The sequence below is a fragment of the Haliaeetus leucocephalus genome, unplaced genomic scaffold (genome assembly GCF_000737465.1).
Source record: "Haliaeetus leucocephalus isolate CR32 unplaced genomic scaffold, Haliaeetus_leucocephalus-4.0 Scaffold228, whole genome shotgun sequence".
In the NCBI taxonomy this organism is placed as follows: Eukaryota; Metazoa; Chordata; class Aves; order Accipitriformes; family Accipitridae; genus Haliaeetus; species Haliaeetus leucocephalus.
The window spans coordinates 9,129,868-9,151,162 of NW_010972664.1; the positions used below are offsets into that span (position 1 = coordinate 9,129,868).

The 21,295-nt window shown below is 38.6% G+C and overlaps 1 protein-coding gene across 1 annotated transcript in view; it reads left to right on the top strand.

Moving 5' to 3' along the window:
• Positions 1-3,999: 3,999 nt before the first annotated feature.
• GABRR3 (gamma-aminobutyric acid (GABA) A receptor, rho 3) overlaps positions 4,000-21,295 on the top strand; it is a 30,551-nt gene continuing 13,255 nt past the window's right edge. The window contains exons 1-2 of the mRNA XM_010567272.1: positions 4,000-4,127; positions 11,693-11,805. Coding sequence (XP_010565574.1) covers positions 4,000-4,127; positions 11,693-11,805 — 241 coding nt within the window. The remainder of the gene's footprint in view (positions 4,128-11,692; positions 11,806-21,295) is intronic.

Consider the following 21,295-nt stretch of genomic DNA (forward strand, 5'->3'; position numbering starts at 1 on the left):
CTCTCACTTCATCTTGTTAGGAAATGTGAATGGATACCTTATTCTGGACACTTGGTTCACCATTTGTGTTAATATAAATAAGAAGGACAAAGTGTCCTTAATTCTGACTAGTGTATTTTTGCAAGTCACCACAATAAAAATGGTAAATGCTACGCACCGAGTCTGTTACCATAGAATAGCAAAATGCTGCCTATTCTTGTGCTGCAGTATTGCACTCACACTCTCACAGTCACTGCTCTGATTAATCTGCTTTCTATGATATGCTGGTTATTTATCAGAAACAAGTGTCTCTTAGGAGACTCTTAGGAATGTTTTTTTCCTTGTGTTTCATTCTCTGAATAGGAAAATAAAAAATACATGCCAGGTAAACCTATGCTCCCTGTTCCACATTGCATCTCTTCTCACTGCATCTAATTTACAGGTTGTTAAGTGCTAGTGTGCTATGGTGTTTCAGCTCCATATGTTTAAAATGGCCTTTAGATGTGCTCAGATTTTCTGCAAAATTGCAGCCTCTGAAACATCTTTTCATCCCTGGCATTTCTCTGTTCTTATTTTTATAATAGCTGTTGTCGATTTGCTTTGCTTTGTGATCTGTGGTGGAGAGGGGCCTGTAAATCCAGATTGTAATTACCTGAAACTGTGTTTGATTTTGCTCACTAAAAGAAGGCATCTTATTTTTTGATCCTACCTGGTGCATTTACCTTTGTTTCTTTTGCTTGCTTGGTTGTTTGTAAACTGTTCCAATGAGCTTATCCACTGTTACCATGCACTGGATTTGTCCTTGAAAGATAAGCATTACAACCTTTCAAATGGACTACAGAGAAGGGATAATTTTAAAGAAATATTTTAATGATAGCAAAGAGACAATGTTCTGTGTTTAAACACAAGGAACTATCAATGACTCACCCAATAGAAGTGTATTACCTTGTCTTTATTCTTCTGCAAAGATGGATCTTTTTAGAATTTATTACTGACAAATGCATAGAAGATTAACCTGTTTTCTTAATGGTAATTTATAACAATATTATAATCTGCTCTGTGTAATGCTCTCTTACCCAGAAGAAATGAAAACAACTCTAGTATGAAGAAACCCTATTGCTGTGGGTGACATCTAGTTGCCTTCACTGATATTACACAGCCGTTAATGGAAGTGTTCACCATTTCACTCTGCAGCAGTTCCCCCTGAAGACTTTGCATGTGTGGGCTGGACAATTAGTTTCTGGAAATACGCCATAGCCAAGGACAGAGGATAGTGCTTAGCTTTTCAGTGTGCTTAGGCAAGGCCACTCAAGGTAATATTTAGTGTCGTGACATCAAAGGCATGAAGGTGGTGGAATATGTCAGTGCATCCAGCCCCCTTTTTTGACTGAAGCTGATTTTAGCGGGGGCAGTCACAGGAACATTGAACATGTTTTGGAAATCCTCCATGGAGCAGTCTTTTCAGCACCACAGCTTAGTGGTAAATTTCTTGCTACAGCCAGGAATAATAAAACAGCAGGGTGCTGATAGCTGAATGAAAACAACATCTAATTGCCTCTTTCTATGTTAAAGACTCTCCTCTTGGCTGATGTGCCTTCTGGAGGGAGGGACATCCATGCACAGCTTGGCCAGGGGCACACCTGTCATTCTGCAAAGCCAGCTTGTTTGTCTTTGTCATATCCCTGGAGCAGGGGTTCTAAGCACTCCCTTTTCCAGCTGGGAAACAAATACGCAAAGCAATTTTTACTTATTTATTTTTAATGGACTCTTTTGACTTCCTTGAGGTCAGCACACAAAGTCAACATATTTATGCATTAGCATGACATGATCTAACCTCAGGTCCCCTTCAGAGCTCTTGGTGGATAACCTCAGAACCTGGAACATCCTCTCCTTCCCCATTCCATGTCTCCTGCTTAGTGAGGATAACAGCTAGCAGTTTCAGCTAACGACCATGTTAACGTCTAAAATATGGCTTTCCCAAAAGTCCCTGGAAACAATATGGATGATTACTATTAGCAGAGAAGACAGTATACACATGTTGTTATTGCTTTGTAGTTGAGGAAAATGGTTGGAAATGAGTTAACACTGATGAATGTGCAGATAGCTGAATAGACAGAAACATGATTTGCTACTGTTGGGCCTGTGCTTGGGTGGGGAAAGAGGAGGATCCAAAGGCTCTTGGATATTTTCTTATATGTAATTTAATCAGGTGTGCTGATACTTTGATTAACTCCTTAGAGTTACTGTTTATTTTCCCTTTTCCACCCAAATGATAGTGCAAATTAATGGAACCTATTAAAGGTCTTATAGACTACAGTTTATGTTTACCTTCTCCAGAAACTCCACCCTGGGTATACACCAGAACTGCTGGAAGCACTATCTGACTATTCCTGGGTCAGGCTACAAATGATTTTCCATAAGTTTGCTGAACAGGAAAGGATTAAACTATGAACAATGTAGAATAAGATGAGTAATAGGCTTGAAAGCTTTTGCTCTAGACCACCAAGTTCAATCTAACACTGTTAAAGTTTTAAGCATGGTTGGGAAAGGATTTTTTATTTTATTTTTTTAAGTCACAGGCAGATAGCTGTTCAACTCCAAATGGAAAAAATCAGTGGGAATTAGCTGTCCTTTTGTAACCTCTTCCTGGAAATCATTTGCATCTGAGAATTACTTCTTAGCTCAGATGAAGTTAGTTGGGAATCTCAGGGAACTTCTGAGGAGGCAGATGCCCACACTACAGAATTATTATCCCAACGTGCTTGGGTGTTAACAGTCTCAGCAGACACAGTGTTAGGTTTGTTTGTCCTACTTAGGAAGAAGCCTACTGCTGGGAGACCTGAATTACTTCTACATCTGTTAGATAGGGGTTGGGTATTTCCATTTCCCTAACTTTCAATCTCATATCTCTAATTCTCTAGATAAAGAAAAATAAACATGTGCTGTTGATTTTGATAATTACTGAACTTCCTGATGGCTTGAAAAGGATATATTTGACTGTGTCAGCTAAGAACGTGTGTCCAGTATTGCCCAGTTTTAAGACCACAAGAAATCTTACCACCTTTTATAGGAGAAGCAGGCATGCTCAGGTTATTGGTTAAGCAACATTTTGTTAACAAAATGTTTTGCAATTCAATCTGCTGTTGAACAGGCAGGGTAGGCCAAATGAAATAAAGATAAAATTAGGGGTGGTGGAAGGATACTGAATCTTAGACATGCACATACCTTGTAAATTTAGGGTAAATAAAATAGATAGCTGCAGAGCTTAGTAAAAGAAAAAAAGGGGAAAAAAAGAGATTGTTGGTATTTCCAAATGTTATTGGAGAATATTGAAACAAGACTTTATTTTTAGTTTGGACTTGTTCCATGATATAGTGCTGTCCAAAAGTAGTTCTGTATCGACACACAAAATGCTTGCTACTGCAGATCACAGAAACAGAAATTATATTAATGGTTGGGAAGACAATACAATGCAGTCAGTTAATGAAAGAGCTTGATCTGTACAAAAAATTATTTTGAGCAGTTACACACATATATAGAAAGCAAGATTAATTTACAGACCTTTGTCATTAAAGCAGATTTTTGTACGGTTTTGTGTGGGATTTAAGGGGGATTAAATGTTTGACATCACTTTGCCTGCACAGGCTATGTTGAAGAGGTTACTGAGCGGGTGATGGAGAATTCAAATATGCGCCTATGCTGAAAGAATGGAAGCAATGGATCAGACTGCAGCCTGGCCAAATGAATTGCTGTATCTACTACATTTCTAAAAGCAAGGTGCTTCTGGTTTGGCAGCAGATGCCGCAGGGATGTAGAGCTGAAGGAATTTTTATGATTTGCCAAAATATGAGGGGAACTCAGCGAGGACTTCAGAACTGGGATGCCCCTGCCTTCTGTCTTCAGTGATGCCTTGCTTCACGTGCATCCTTTGTATGCTATGCTGTTTCTAAACAGTAAAAACACTAAGAGTAAGTCAGCAAGGTGGATTGGCTGATCAGGTGCATTTCTCTTTTGGAAGAGATGGTCCTGTTCATAAAACTTCTGTTCCTCATCTGTCTGTGGCCAACAGCAGTGCTACACAGTTCTCAAAGGCAGCATCACCACCTTCATCATCAGCAACAATTCTCATTCTTAAGAAAGCATAACAGGTAAGCAATATACTTTCTCAGCCTATGTTCATCTGATAAACTTCATGCTGTCAGCAACCTTTCAATGCACCCTTTTTGTTCACTGTCCGTTTTGCCAGTTTCTGGATCTGTAGTTTGCATAGTATTGGTAGGGTGTTCCCAAAACAGAAATGGTGAACTGTTAATTAATTTTGCATAACCAGACATTTCATATTGTGATTTCATGAATGCTTCATATATATGCAGGTATGTACATGCTCACACCCACACACAGCTCTTTTAACTTGTGTGATACTAGGCTACTATTGTGATGTACCAAGTATTCTTGCCCTCTCACTCCCATTAAAAGAAGCAGAAATGTCTTCCAAAGTTCTATGCCAATGTTATAAAATGACTTCCTTTACCTAAATAGCAGAGTAGCTACACTATCAGCATACAGAAGACATCTTTATGGCACTAAATGAGGTGAATTGTTCCTTATTTGTAGTGATGACAAAGTGTCTTCCCTTTCTGGAATATACTTATGCTTTTAGGCGTTGAAGATTGTCTCTGTTCTTAGTCTTTCCAATCAAGTGGCTGGTTTAAAATGCGTAATGATACAAAGGTTTTTACATGTAAGTTTCTGTGCAAAGTGTTAGTGCTTTTTCCCACAAATGCAATTTCACATCTGCCATGTGAAGTCTCTGAATGTGTTTCCAGATTAATCTAATAGTATGTGAACAGACCAATGACTGCCAGTGATAATCCAAGCAAAATCTCTCTTTGTTGGGAGGTAGGAGAAATTGTAATAAGTAGCTCCATTTAAGGAAGTAGAAGGGATACAACTGTTACATTTTTCTGTGTACTTGACCCCCTATTAAAATGAGCAGGGGACCTCATAGTTTATTCATACAATATCACACATTGAGGAAAAGTAACATACATGGACTCCTCTGATGTGTTTGAGCTGTTTTTTTCAAGTTACATGCTTTGTAGCAGGTGTACAGCTGTTTACCCTCCGTATCACTTCTTATGTGATAATCCAGCAACGACATATCTCTGAATCCCTACATGTTGTGACAAAATCACATTTAAGCAATGCAAAGCAACAGAACATATCCCAGTGACACAATGGAGGTCCCTGGAGATGCTATATCACTCAGTACGTCTGGATTTTAATTCAAGGTCATAGGTTCAAGTTTGGTCTAAGCCAAAAGCTCATTAAAAGAATGGCTCTTCAGCAGACTGTTTCAAACTTACTGACAGTTTTGGAGTGAGTGCTGGTGCACGATTATTTGTCATAACAAAACAAAATAAACAGAAATAGCCCTAATATCAACATAAGGTCTAATCTGATGCTTTGCTAGTCTGAGGAAGCAGTTAAGAATCAAATGGAAACACAACAAAATATCTTCTTATTGCTGTAGTGGTAAGAAAGGTCTATTTTAAACTCAGCTGATACAATTTTGTCAGTGGTGAAAGGGAAGCATATGCTACTGTTGTCTGCATTTATCCTGTTCTGCAATAGCTGAGAGGAGTTGCTGCATCACTGACATAAAAATCACAGAGCAGGAGAGAAGCCTGGTGGTAGGAGACAGCATATTTTGTGGCATTCTGCTAGACATCCTTTGCTGACCTGTTGCCACAGAACACCAGTAACAATACTAGCACAGTGTCCTCTCCATCTTCACAGATCTTTACTAATACATACAAACGGATCCATACAACAATCCTGTGAGACAGGCAGAAGTGTGTTAACAGAAAGGAAGACTAGGAACAAGGAGGAATGCCAGGACTGTATTCTCAGCTGATGCTGACTGGTATAGTGGTTTTCTTTACACAAGGCAATCCTTTGGCCTTCCATGTCTTCATTTCCTAGGTCCTAGTGATTTGGAACTGGGAAGAAGACTGCAGAATCGGAGCCACAGAAGATCTGAAAGCTTAACAGCTGCAAATCAGCTTTTCTGTGGAAAGGATCCAAATACATTTAATTTCTCTTTGTTTGATTCTGTAGTTTTGTTCTAAAGGCAGCATTATCCTCCGGTACATTGCAACAGTGTCTGACTTTCCACCAGCCTCTTTTTCTTTCTGGGGAAAAACCTTTCAGCCAGCACTAGGGTTATTAGGGACACAGCTGACAGATGGCCTTGGTTAAATGGGTGGCCTTTTAAAAAGAATCCCATGTGAAAATGTTACTTAACCTACAAGTTCCACTGTTTTAATAGAGTAACCCAATTCTCCCTCCAAAGCTATTTGTCTGCATTCTCTTGTAAAGAAGATTTTAAAGCATTAACCAAAAGTACATGAGAAAGAGATTATTCTCATGGTCCATTTCCTACAGCAAAGAACAAAACATTTGACTGTCAAAATATTAGGCTTTTTGACAGTACATGTTGCTGATGTTACTGAACACTTAGAAATGCATTTTTATGTGAAAGAGAGAGAATTGTACAATTTTGATTGTTACATTTGTCTGGGCTTCAAGATTTGATAAATGTGTTAAAATGTTTAAGAGATCACACTGCTGTGTAACTCCACAGCCTCTCCTGGGAATAAGATTTCTGTAACTCCTACCTTTTGGATACCTTTGTTTTGGTAGTAGCTAGAGTATCTTGGGGACGCAGCACTGGAAAGAAGTTTATGGTCCTTAAATCTAGGGTATTCTTTTAATGAAAAGGGTCCTTCATAGTATTCTTTTCATAAACTTACCTAGTTTCATTTTGAATATGATGAGAATTTTTTTTCCCCACTACCCCCATACTGTAGCAATAAAGGAAGTATGGTATCTTGGATACTAAATTAGTGTGACTGAAACCAAAACCTCTCCTAACTATCCTTCCTAAAACATGAGTTTCAGATTTTTCAAAATCTGTCATGCTGAGGATAGTGCTGGAAATGTGTTAATATCTTCCTGAATACCCAGAGTGCTTCAGCCTTCCTCCAGTCTCCTACCAAGAACTTTTACCATATCATTAGTTATGCAGGGCATTAAAACAGAAGAACAGCCATGCAGGATCTTACCAAAGGTCCGTGTATGGTAGTGAGGTAGTGATGTGTTTCCAACAAGGGCTGCAAGCACAAGTTTGGAAGAATAAGGACAGGGCAAGCAAGTCAGGTATTTCCCCCTAATACTCCCACCCATATCAAGTCACCAAATTTCCCTCAGAGACTTCCTGTGTTGGATGTAATTTCTGCAGATTTAGTGACCTTCAGTGGATTTCTTTTCCATGAACTTGGAATTGGAAATTCCTCCTTGAACCAGCATAAACTTTTAATAACCTGGTAAAAGACAACCAGATGGGATGCTAACAACATCAATCCCATGAATGCCGCTTGTTATGGAACTACACTGATGGCATTATGTGGTTAAATGGTTTAACCAAAACCAATCCAAGTACCCTTGAGCAGACCTTTGACCTTTCATTCGCTATTAGATATTTAAGGTTAGGTAGGAGCAGCTAAATTTGTCTTTAAAAGCCTACCACATATTTGTCCATTGTTAAAGAATTCTGAATTAGTTGCTTTGGTTTTGTAGGCAGTAACTAACTGCTCTTTGAGAGCTCTGTCAGATACCAAGGCATCGAGCCATGAGTCCATATAACAGTATTAGGTAGTGAAGTGTCCAAAGAGTATATCTCACTTTTTTTTCATCCAAAGAGCTAGTGCTTCCATTAACTTCCTATATAAGTACCAGCAGGGGTGTCTTTCCTATGTGATCTGAAACACTTCAAGTGCTTTTTATGACCTCTGTCAGAATTTAATTATAGATTACTATTTCATTTGCATAATATAAAATGTTGCCTGGAATACAGCTGTGGAAAGCAGAGCTATTATAACTGGAAGCAGTAATTTCTTGAGCATGTGCCTCACTGAGACCAACAAACTTGTATTTATCATTGCCCAGGTCTATGCCAATACCAAGCCATCTGTCAGAGTTCCTTTTATTACTACTACTCCACGTAGGTAAAGAGAGATTTCCTTTCCTTAGGTGCATGTATCTGCTGATACATGCATCTGCTGATGATTTCACAAAAATTTCTTCACTGAAGCGGTTGTCAAGTATTGGAACAGGCTGCCCAGGGAAGTGGTGGAGTCACCATCCCTGGAGGTATTTGAAAGATGTGTAGATGTGGTGTTTAGGGACATGGCTTAGTGGTAGACTTGGCAGTGTTAAGTTAATGGTTGGACTTGATGATCTTAAAGGTCTTTCCGAACCTAAATGATTCTATGATTCTGTGAATCTCTGTGGACTTTCATCTCAAACACCACAGCCTGACATCTGCCATACAATGAATGTGCAGAATCAATGACTGCATTTAGACTCCTAGATTATGGTGTGCTGGCCAAAGCTGTGTGATAGAGAGACCAGGGTGCCAGGCCACCGAAATATAATCTGTGTCTTTGCTCTGCTTTTATGAGAATGAAAAGTATATCTTGACTGACCTCAGGAAGCTTTTCTGAGACCTAGGATAGTTACATCTGTCTCTTCCGCTTTTTAATGGAACTGGCACCATGGGAAGAAGCACTCAAGAAAACATCTGCTGATGGTTTCACAATGCTGTAGTGCTGATCAATAGCTCGATATGGGTCTAGGATTTCTTGGGAGTTAAACAAATACATGCAATTCCCTTTGAATCATCAGTTAAATAACTGTAATGCTGCAGTGAGGACAATTTAATACTATAACTCTTAGCCAAGGAGCAACATCTGGATTCCACATGCTGATGTTAAAGGAATATCTGCTGGAGAACACTTCTTAGCTTTGTGTGGGGGAAGGAGTCAAGAAGGAGAAAAAAATCTGAAGCAGAAGTGTATTATTTTTAATTATTTTAGAAATTTTTATGGAATTTTTCTAAGTTTTGGTACATTTACACACACAATGTTACCAGTGTCCATGAATTTAATTCCAAGTACCATGAGCATATATCTCTGCTTGTAAGCCTATTTTCCTTTACAATAAAAAAAATACATTCTGCCAAAGGAAGGTATTGAAGAAAAGATGTGGCATGTTTGTAACAAAAGTGCTATTCTGACCCATGCAAGATCTTGCCTAGCTTGAACAACCACTTCTGATAGCAGCTAGAAATAATTATAGATACTCCACCATTTGTATATAAAACAAGAGCTTGAAGAGGCTGTTCAAGTAAGTGGGTACAAAAGATGCTTTTCATATAGGCAGCATTTCTGTTTATTTTGTCCTCATCCAGGAAAACAGAAGGAATATCAAAATCCCATAACATCTCTTCTCAGTGGCTCATTAAGAAAAAAAATCCTGCCCTGGTAGCTTATGTTTTGCCTCTCACGACTAAGGAAAGTCATCCTCAGTCACAGACCTGCTTCTAGTAAGAAGCTGTAATAGAAGTATCATAGCTTTAGCCTGCTTCTTCCAGTGAAATAACCGGAGCATCAAACAGATATTTTCCTTGGCACATCCAACAACAAATAACCCAATGCTTCTAAACTGTATTAGCTGTGCCATGGCATTATGAACATAATTAATCATTGTCTCTTATACTGGTTCCCAAGCAGCAGAATTTCCTCGTATACCTATTGAAGAGCATTGTAGGTGTTCAGTTCTACTGCCCATTCTACTCTGATACAGGCTTTCTCTGTGGTGATTTTAATTCTCTGAAGCATGGGGTCTCATTTTAGCATCCACATAATTTTCACACTTAGGAAACTAAAGTCTGTATTTGAAATGCCTGATAGGCGTTCTGATTGCTCTGATAATTTGGTTCAGACAACACTGCCAGAGACATTCAAGAATACTAAGGAAAATTAACTTGTTCAAGCCCAACAGTTCTGAATAGCCCAGGAGCCACCTCAGCATTTCTGTAACATAGCATTTTAAAAAGTAATTTCTTAGGCTTCGTTATTAAGAAAAAAGGGGGGAATGGAGAAAAAAAAATAAGTAAATACAGGTGCATACCTTATCCTAAGGTATTCCATACCTTGTCTTAAGCAGTGTTTGACCACAGGGCAAATCTTCAGAACAGATTTCTATCATTCAGACTAAAGTAATAATTAGAGTTGCTGGCAGCAAAGTCCAAGAGAATCACAGAAGGCTTGAAAGAAATTATGTCTAGGGAGAGACCTTTGCCTGTGGCAAGGCAGCTGTATTTAAGTCATTTCTACAGATGTATGTCTAACCTGTTCTTAAATAGCCCGAGTGGAAGGAGTCTCAAAACTCACCCAAGCAATATGTTCCCATGTTTCACTGTTCTTGCCATAAGAAGGGTGTTCCTAATGTGTGCCATAGATCTCCCTTGTTGCCACTGCTTATCCCACTGGGGAGTGGACACGGAGCAAAGGGCCCTGTAAAAGCTCATGATGAGTTCTGAAGACTGTGATGTGTTCCCTCAGACGTCTTCTTCTAAATTAAGCTACACAAGTTCTTACTATCTTCCCGTGCCTTTCCTGAAATGGGGGCCCAAAGCTAGGCATAATTCTGCAGCTAAGGTATGGCTAGTTCTGTTATTACTTGGGGCCAGCCACTTAAAGCAGGACATGCAAGGAGGAGTGGAAACTTAAGGAGACACCGTAGCATTTTCCTTATAGCAGAACCAAATAATGTAATGGATTCTTTCTAAAGCCTGTGTACCCCAGCTACCAGATCTGACTGTAGATCTTGTCTGTGTTTCAACCCAATACCTTTGTGACATGGGCATGTACCAGATCCCTTTGTTGTCTGTGCCATTGTTTCAGTTTATAGGATAAATGGAAAAGGAGTCTGCATTGTGATGAGCATCTGCTGTTCATTTTAAATGCAGGCTCAGCACATGAAATTTCCGTCTCGAGAACTTGAGTCCATTCTTAGGCATGTGAATTTCCCAGTGGAGTTTGCAATGTTGTGCAGTACATTGTGTGAAGGGAAGAAAGTTAGGAACAGTCACCAGAAAGAAGTACAGAATTCATGGCATCCTGCTTTGAGCACAGGTTCATCTGTGTTGCCTTGGTGCTACGCAGAAGCTCAGTTATGTGTGGCATGGAGATAAATGCAGAGACAGGACTCGATGCAAAGAAATGCTGCATGTCTGAGCAGCAAATAAGGGGATGAGCTAACAAATAGCTTGGCCAAATCTGAGTGACATTTAAGAGGATCTTAAAAACCAAGTCCCTAGATCCAGGACCATCAGTTTCTCAGTCCATTCTCATATTGACTCATTTGAGCTCCTAGGGAAAAAAAAGATGTATAATAAAAAGTATAATTGTCTTTGTAATATGGATAATGGATGAGGTGCTTTAAAACCATGGATATATGATGTTATTTCCAAGTCTGAGTTGCAAGTGGTTATGTGAATAGTAACATTTTTTTCAAACAGCTATAATCTCGTATATAATGATAGATACAATCTCTGAGGGGAACAGAAGAAGAGCTAGATAGTCTTCCTGGGACTTTTTATATAGAATTGGTGTTCCTCATAGACCTGAGCACCCTCATACCTGATTTCCCTACCTTTTCCAATATATTTTTCTCCAATTTTATTAGCACAGTTGTTTCCCTTATCATACCAGATTCAACTGGTCCCTGCTTCATTTAACTAGCATTCTGAATGTCAGGCAGAAAAAAAAAAAGTTTCTTACATTTATTTTTTTTTTAAACGTAGCAAACGAGAACTTAAAATGAGGAAACTTGACAGCACAAAAGTACGGCCACTTAAATCTGAGCAGCTTCTTCGCATAGAGGACCATGACTTTGCACTGAGACCTGGATTTGGAGGTAAGCAGCACATGCCTGCGCTGTGCTGGTTAATAGTTTATCCTCTCTCTGGAAGTTCACTTAAACTCTGTCCAGCAGTGTCACTTAAAATTGAATGACAGACTTAATTGCAGCTCACCTGTTTTGTTGTACTCCAGGAAATAAAGAAGAAATCCAGAAATACTTGAAGGCAAGGGGCTTTTTTGTGTTTAGCGTATCAATAGGAGAAACTGTTCGAATTGTCTCCTTTTAAGAACTAATTTAAAAAAATATTATTAGACTAAGATTCTGTGATTTAAGTATTCCTGTAAACTGCATAGTCTAGTAGCAATTAGCAAATTACTTGGTCATCAAATTTGTTTTGAGAGATTGAAATGAACCATCAATATCTAAATCTGTTTGCTCTGTACAAAATTAAAAAACTACCCACAGGCCTTCAGTTTATTACCATGTTGTTTTTGTGTTGTTGGGCACTATGATGATTATTTCTTCTTTTAAGTAAATTGCATGTGGATAAAGGGAGTATTCAATGGGATGTTCACAGTTTGGATTCAATTTTGACTCTCCTTCATGAAAGGTAAAAGGAGGAAGCTGCCCCACTAATATTGTCTGAGCCTTTGAGTCACCAGTTTCATGTTCATGATTCATGAAAATAGACTGAACTGCTCTGGATTATGAACCCAAAATAAAATATATGAGGACCAATAATCAGCTGTGTAAATGAACATAAATCTGGGAGGCTAACCGAAGTCTGTGGAGCTATTCTTGTTGACACCAGCTGCTGGGACCTGGGGCCTGGCAAACATACCAGGAGGGAGACCTGGGGTAAGAAGAGCCTCTTTGGGTGCACTGGGAGGATGCGAAAGGGTTTCTTGTTACCCTAGAAATTCTGTCTTGTCAGAGAGCAAAAATCTTGCCTGATTTTGAACAATAGTTGAGATACATCTCTTTCTTGACAACAAAAGCTAGGATTACCTCTTGCCTAATACCTGTCTAGTCTAATATCTTTTAGTCTGGACATCTTGTTACCACCTGATTTGCCACATAAGGAATTTAAGTTTTTGAGAATGTCATCTCAGAAAGGAAGTAGCATTGCCATGAAAGCAAACAACAGTTTGGGATGTACTTTATTGCTGGATCATCCCAGAAAGCAATACTTATGATGTCCATAAAAGCAGCTTTCAGAATATACTCTGTGATCTGGCAGTTGTAATTTTCCACAGGCAGTGAGGATTTTTTTGCACCCAGCAAATCTGTACCAGGCTTTTTCCCCTTCTCCTTTTTTTTTTTCAAATGACTAATCATATTGCCCATTCAATTCCTGTTGAAGCCAGCTGTAGTTTTTCCACTGACTTCATTGCACAGGCCTCTCAATAATCACATTGCCATGGGTATGATTTCAGCTGTACTCCTGTCTTTCAGAAATAGCTTTCAGCAGAAGAGTGCATCAGCTTTGCTTCTCTTCTGTCATCCACATGCCATAGTGGCATGGGAGGCACTTTTTTCAGTCACATCCAATAATTCACACGCTTCCAAATTTTCAGAACTCTCTTAATATGTGGATTACTTATGCATGAAGCTCTCTAAGACTAAAACATAGATCCATTAACATTTTTACAGCACACAGTGAAAAAAATCTTAGCAAAATGAATGCCGATCCCAAATTTATACTCCATTTTTCCTATCTTACCATTGATTTCCGTGATGTTACAGTAGTAGAGAATGGTTTGTTCTTCACAAGAGGTAAGTTAATTAGGCAGCAGCAGAGAGTACACAAGTGTGACCTCATCAGAGGACAAAACTCACCAACTGAAACATGAATCTGAATAACATACCCAGAATTATTGTATGACAGCAGAGACAGAGTATGGGTTTCTCTGAAGAATGCTGATGACTAAGTGTGCAGCAGAAGGAAACCTAACTAGAAGAGAAGGTGAAATTAGAGATACCATTGCTACATTCATTGTCACAGCAGTCATAACGTAGCCCTGAACTGCATAAATACTTATAACATGGGCTTTATGTATTTAAAGCAGGTGAAATTTTGGGTTTGTTTTTATCAAATGTAATGAAGCATTTCAGTACTGTGATTCATGAAGGGCTTGTATCTGTCACATGCCACAGTCCATGATTGATTCAAGTCAGCACAATGCATCAATTCACAATACTGATAGAAGAAAAAAGAACCACGTCAAAACAGCTTGGTGAAAAACAAGTATTTTAAAATTTTTCTTTACCTTTAGAAAAGGGACAATATTTTGCCTTCTCCTATACCCCGTTGTGATTTTCTGGGTATGTCAGGGAGTGGGAATGATAGATTTTGCTAATCTGGCTCTACTGTGCCCCTTTCCCTGAGAAGGTCAATCATCCTTTGCACCAGTTTGGGAGAAAAAGCAGCTGGAAAATTCATGCTGTGTTGAACCTGCTGGAGATCCCTCAGTTCAGGGAACTCTTAAATCTAAATCTGGCTTGCTTGATTTCATTTGGCCCCACACATACAAAGTAAATGAGGCAGACTACAGGACCCAGAGTTTTTACTATTTATAATTAAGTAGCAAAGGAAAAAACAGAGAAAGCACATGCTGAATTTGATTTGTAAACTGAGCAAACATGCACGGGAAAAAAACCTGGGGGAAATGAACATAGAATTGTTGGATTCTGATGCTACCAGCTGCATTGTTACTGGAAATAATTGTGACTTTGCTCACATGACTGGTTGCTTTCTCATGAAAGTATATCATTGCTCTGTGGAGGTAAGAGATCCTTTTTTTGACCAAATGGACACAACTCTGGTGTCATTTCTATGAGTGTATTTTGGCATTCTTCTGTTGATTGCAATGCCATTCCAGCTGCACAGTCAGAATTTGACTGAACTGATTTTAAAATTTAGTCCTGACATTGTCCATTTATTAACACATTAGAGATCAAAGTCTGAGAAGCATACTGTGCCAAGATGAAGCAAAACCAGCAAGCTGCTAGCAAGCTGTTTCTACATTTTTGCTGTAGAAATGTTACTTCATCTGCAGTTCATTATACAGTGAAGTTGAGTGAAGCAAACCAGTAATTCAGTACACCCAAATGCTCTTTAAAAAACTAAACTTACATTGTTACATTGCACTTATTCCCTAAGCCAGGCTCTTGGATTGTTGTTTGAGGAGGTGCAGGGGGTTGTTTGGTTTTTTCCCTTTCCTCGATATTTTTCTGTTTTGTTGTTGCCTTCCACATAATGTCATGGTCCTCTTTTGTTTGGAAGTCTCCAATAGATGGACCCCTGCTGATGCAAACAGATGTGGACCAGCATAGTGATTTGAGTAGTTCCACTAGACATTGGACTAGGAGCACAGATGTTTCCTTTGCTCAAACAGCTTTACTAACTCCATCAGTGAATATTGTAGGAATTATATTTAGTCCTTGCTGCTTCCAGAAGCACTGACAAAGGCCAGAAGATGGGTATGTGAGGGGTCCTGCAATGGTATAATAATGCTTGCCAGTTCTGGTAAGGCTGTCTGTCTGCATAGGTCCTACCAAAGGAAATGTCAGTAGACTCAGTCAGATCTTTTCATGTCTTATATATCTTCATACTATTATGGCCTAAAGTACTTCAACTGATTTTTCAGCAGCCTGATAAACTGATAAATCTGTGTGAAGATAGCTTAATTTTGGACTGGAGAAAAAGTAAGAAATTAAATTATGTTGCCAGCACTTCTTGGAATGGTCACCCCCATGTTTTGAACTTAGTGAGAAAGGGTGAGCACAGGCCAATATCACACAATGAACAGAGACTTCTAGCAGCTCAGGTCTGAGGGCCACGATGCAGGCTGCCTTAGCAGCCAGAACTTTGGATGTTGAGAGAGGTGTTAAAGGAAATCCTTAGAAATGCTTTAAAGTTACTTTCTTTTCTACTATACATCTATTTATCTATATCCTATTATTTTCTGAACTATCTTATTTCAAAATACTGGTTTGAGCTCTTGGTTTCCTGAGTTCTGCCTTCACTTACTAAAAATTAACACTGCCATTAAAAAAGATCATGACTAGCCTATAGAGGAGGTCATTCTTTTATTCCTCTGTGCCTTGTTTTTACTGACAGTAAAACCCTTCCATGCACTCTCTGAACGATCTTGCAGTCTAAAGATGATGGAACCACATGATCACTGTCACTGTGTACATGCAAGTTCTCACTGTGTATATATATATATATATATTTGAAGTATGACAACTTTATTTTTATTTTACATTGTGTCTTAAGGACCTGTCATTTTCTATGCTAACATATATTGTGTTAGTTAAAGAAGTTTTAAAATTGGTTTTCTCTGCAGTATCAACCAATATAGAGGATAATAACATTAGCAAGTATTAGAAATGGTGGAAAATAATTTATTAGCATTTAGCTGGTCAAGAGGTAACAGTCTTTCCAGACAATTTGCATCCCATTCTGCAATTAAGCATGATCTTAATTTCAAATTTTCAGAGGATCAGAAATCCCATTAGCTCACTCCCCCTTATGTTTTCTCCCTCCTCAAGCTAAATTAGTAACATTTAAATTCATCTGAATGTAAAAGGAGTGGCGGGGGGAAGGGAGAAGGAAAGAAAATAGGGCCCAATGAATGTTCAGAAAATGCTGCAATTCTAAAATCTCTTTACCACTAAGTTGTTTTCTTTTCCGCACCACAGCCCTCCCTGAAAGGTCAGAAATATCTTCTCACTGTGGTGGAGAAGACTCACTCTGATGAAAGTGGAATGGCTTTTTCTCATGTGTTACTGGAAGGAATAGCTGGGATCCAGAACAGGAGGGAAATATTTTGGTAACTTGCAAGACCTCTAACAGGATCCTTCTCCTGGATTTTTTTCTCTTACATTGCTAATTCTTCCATTCCAAGAGTTGGCTACTGCTAATACCAGTCCACCTTCATTTCTTACATAAATAGGAAAGAAACAAAACAGTAACAAGAAGAAAATAACATTGCCAGAAACTCTCCTGTTTCAGTCGTTGCCAGAGGAAAGTAAATACATCCATATAGCTTCACTTTCCTGGGGCTTGTTTACATTTCTATCTGGTTTTCTTCCTCTGCGGGCCCACAAGCCCTTTTTAGAGGAAAGTACTCCTATAGACCTTAATCCTTCCCTAGTCTCTGTCTCCTACTGGGAGATTTCTGTAGACCTAGCTTTTTTCCAGCATACACTGTTACAATGCCAACTGGGATACAGTGGCTGTTTTTTCTAAATTCAACATTTATCTGATGGAATTTCAGGTACAGTCTGCTGTGTGTTCAAAGGTTTGACTATTACAAAAATACTATAGAATTCACTACCAGTCATAATTACTGTAGAAATTGATCCTAAAATGCTAAAAGGATATCCTTTTTACGTAATATCCCTTCTAAAAAGTGTATTATAGAATTTGCCTGCAGTACTATCTATTAAAAAAATTCTATGCTCATCAAGGAATTATTTTGCTATGTTTAAACCTCTAAAATAAAAGACTGGAAATGGTTGTGTGAAGATAAATCCATCTGAAAACAATTCTATTTTTTCTGCTGAGGAGTAATTATCTTGAAAATCTGTGGAGCATCCATTGTGAAAATCACTAATCCCTCTAAAATAATGATTTGTAGCAATGCTCCAGAAGCAACTGAAGCTGCTCAATTTAATAACAAAATCCCCTCTGCCATCCCCAGTTTTGTCAAACTGGGAAATAAAAAACACAGCTTTGCTCTGGTTACTTTTTTTCAAAGTGAATTTGATGATGTTGCCTGATGGTCAGCCAGAGCTTGAAATTCTCAATACACTACGGAGAAAGCCATGGTGCAGACATAAAGGTAAACAAATCACTATTCTGGCTGGTTTAGGATACTTTCCAATGCTTATTGAAACGCTCTTTTTAAAAAACATCCAATTGTGGCAAAACAAATCCAAGTGATGAAGAAATTACAGTTCTCAGCAACCTGTTCCCAATAGTTAATTATTACTGTTTCTAGTGGAGTTGGTTTTTAATCACAGAAAGAAATGTTCCCAGAAAACCACAAAGCTCAGAAGGCCTAGACCAGAGTAAGGTCAATATGTATCTTATGGGGGTGGTGGTGTTAGTGACAACAATAAAAAAATGCTTCAGATTAGAAAAGTGAACAGCACGCTGAAGAGACTGGGGTTGCATATATGTGCAGTGTTTAGTGTCTTTATCATCTACTTACTTTTGTTGCCAAAGTAGAGTCAGAATAGGAAGAAAATACTTGCAGCTGCTACTATCTGTCTATAATAGGTCAGGGCAGAGGTTAGGGGATGTGGTTTAATAATTGTCTGCAGTGAATGCTAGACTGAACAGTATTTTCTTATTAAGCAGCATGAGTACAGTCTTTGGCCTTTTCCCAGACGGAGAACAGGAATCTCTTTTTAAGGAGTCTGTTTCACAGTTCTAGCATTTCTACCTAATCAGGAACAAATTTCATTGTAATAGTTCCCTTTTTATTTAGTTCACTTTAGAACCATCCACTGTATTTCTCCTGGCCATAGCTTTTGATCTCTTTTATGCTATTCAGTGTCCCCACTGGCTTGGTTTTATAACAGTTCCCAACTTAGTGCAAGCTGTTCTTCCAAAGAATCAAATGCCTCTGTGTGTATTTATGTATAACTGGCACTTCAGTTTGTATGCATGTAATCAATGTAATCATAAGCTGCCCCTAATTTCTAGTTCTGTGATCAGTTCCTTTGTATCTGCCCAGATGAGGTGAATTATTGAATGAAATTGTGCCCACACTGGAACAGTGCTTGTTGGGGTAGGAAATAGTCTGTAATTTTTACAAGTCCCAAGAAAGTATTAGGACTGCCATCATCACGCTTTGAGCAGCTGTCACTAAGAAAAACCTCTTCCTCGCTACACATGATATATGGCTTAGAAAGCCAGTTATCCTATTCAGTGATATGATTTGTGGGTAGTTCCTTGCCTGTTTGAAGAATGTTGATGGTAGACATTTAACTTTATTCGCTTTAGATTTGTCCTTGACTCAGAAACTGGTAAAGCCATTGTTTTATGTAGAGAGCTACTCCCCTCTCCTCCCCTTCCACCCACATAATTCTACACAAATAAGACTAAATCCACTGTTTTTAACATGCTAGTCAAGCAAATTATCCCTCGAAGTTTTAGTAATAGTAGTTAAGATCAAATGTACGCCCAGATACAAGCACTTCCAGTATATCCTACCGTGCGCCTCTGCCATAGTCCCAGGGTAAGAGTTTGGACACACCTACAATATCAAGAAGTTGAAGCTTCATGGTGGGTAAGATTAGATAATACACAGTTCATCTGCTTATTTGCAGTCATTCTAAGGAACCCTGGTAACCAACAGGCATTTCCAAGTCACAAGCCACCTCACCCCAATTTAGAATATGCCTGTTACACTGCATGGACTTTAAAGAAGCCAAGGGTTGAGGCCAGATTTCTATCTTCAATGCTGTTTGCATGTTGGTCAGCTTTCGTACTGATCATGCTCGTAGTCTGGAGCACTGTGCTTCTACAGCTAGACTGCTCCCTGAGCCACCCTGCCTTGTGTACAGCTAGCTCAGGTCTCAGCTTTGCAATGTAGGCTTGTCCTGTTTTGTCATACAAATGAGGAGCTTGATAGACGACACCCTATCTTTCTGCAGTGTTTGCATTTAAATGATGTGTGAATGCCATTTGTGAACGATGTTCACATCTTGTATAAATCCCACAATGACTTCTATTTAGGCTAAACTTGTCTTTAGTTTACAACATAGTTTAGAATTCAGTGGAATACTGAGAAGGTGATTCCACTCAGACTACAACCAGGCATTTTTGTACCAGTACTTGGTACAAGTTGGTATTCAGCATAAGTAAACTATTTGTGTGGTGTGGTCAAAACAAAGACAAGAAGTGGTCAAAAGTGGTTTAAGAGAGGCATAAAAATTTTTATTGGTTTCTGTGAAGAAGCCTGCCTGGATATATACATTGATACTGTTGTGCATCAGCCTCTAGGGCAGATGTCTCCTGCTGTCCGTATTCTCTAAAAGAAGCAGCATTTTCCCAAGTGCTGTCTAGTGTTTTACTAATGAACTAATTCACTGAACTTTGCTGTCTGGAGTCCTGAATTTTGTTTTGAGCTTTGGCCAACAGACAGAGTGATGCATTCCTCTCAGAGGAAGAAGATGTGATTTCTGAGCCAGACAGGACAGCTTTTGGCAGTGCTGAAACATGTTCCTGTGTGCCTTGTTAACTCTGACTGCATTTTACTTTGCTTTCCCATGCACAATGCATCTTCATCTGTTCTGTGCAGGGTCAAACCCTCCATTAAAAAATACAAGTCAAATCAAGAGATTACAGAGACAGATTTTAAAATACCTCAAAAATAGTTCAAGATCTCTACTAGTAAGAACTGAGGGCAGCTGTGTAATCCTCGAGGACTGCTATTTTAAGGATAATTCCAAAAAGACACACAATATTGTGGCTGGTTATCAGGAGAGTGATATTTCTGGACTATTTTGGCTTGACACTGATAAAAGGAAAAGACAAGAAAAAGAGAAAGAAGTTAAAAATGCTGTTACTATCTCCTGCTGTTCAGACTTCTTTGTACTCATGTTGTGTACTGGGTTATTTTAAATGTGTACTTTAAAAATATTTTAACTGACTATTTTTAACGAATGTAATTGGAATCCCATGTACAATAATTACTATCGATTTTCATGCCAAATGCAGAATATTTGTCGGGGGTGTGTGTGTGTGTGTGTATACTCATATACGCACACATCTCTCTCCTTTCCCTCCTCCTTAAGAAACTGATTAGTCAATTGCGTTATTGGAATGACTTCCTTGCTGAAAATTACAGGGGTATATAGCCCATATAGAATGAGATCTTTCATTCCAGATATTGTATACTGAAGAGACTGGAAATAATTGTATATTTTGCTGTAATTTTTAATTGATTTTTAGTCACTTTATTGTAAAAATGCAAATATGGTTGTATAATTTGTTCATTCAGATCCCATTGTGTTATAAACTCACAGCCTTTTTCAGTGGCATGAAATAGTGGGGTAGTATATAAAATCAGGTCACCTAGTGCAGTTTGGTATGCATTGTACTTGATAATAAATTATCTACTCAGTAACACCCAACACTCTACCACAGAACATGCTTAGTATGTGTACAGCTTTTGTCTTATGAAGTAGTGAGCAAGCAATCCTTTTTCAGAAATATCTATGCCAAACTTTAAATAGTTAAGTAACTAAAGATAATTAGGAGGCATAATAGATATTTGGTTCGTAACTGTGGGAATAAGCATTGGAACTGGTAAGAAAGCTTTGCAATCTTTGATGTATTTGCTATATATACTCAGCTTTTCCCTGTGACAGTTCTAAGTCGGACTCCAAGCACTTCATTAGCTTTGGCACCACAAGGAAGCTGTCACTGCTGTCCAAACTGCAATGCTAATAGCAACTAGTCTGGCTGCAAAAAGATCACTGAAGATTTTGTACTTATTTTTACAACTGTTTAGCATTGGGT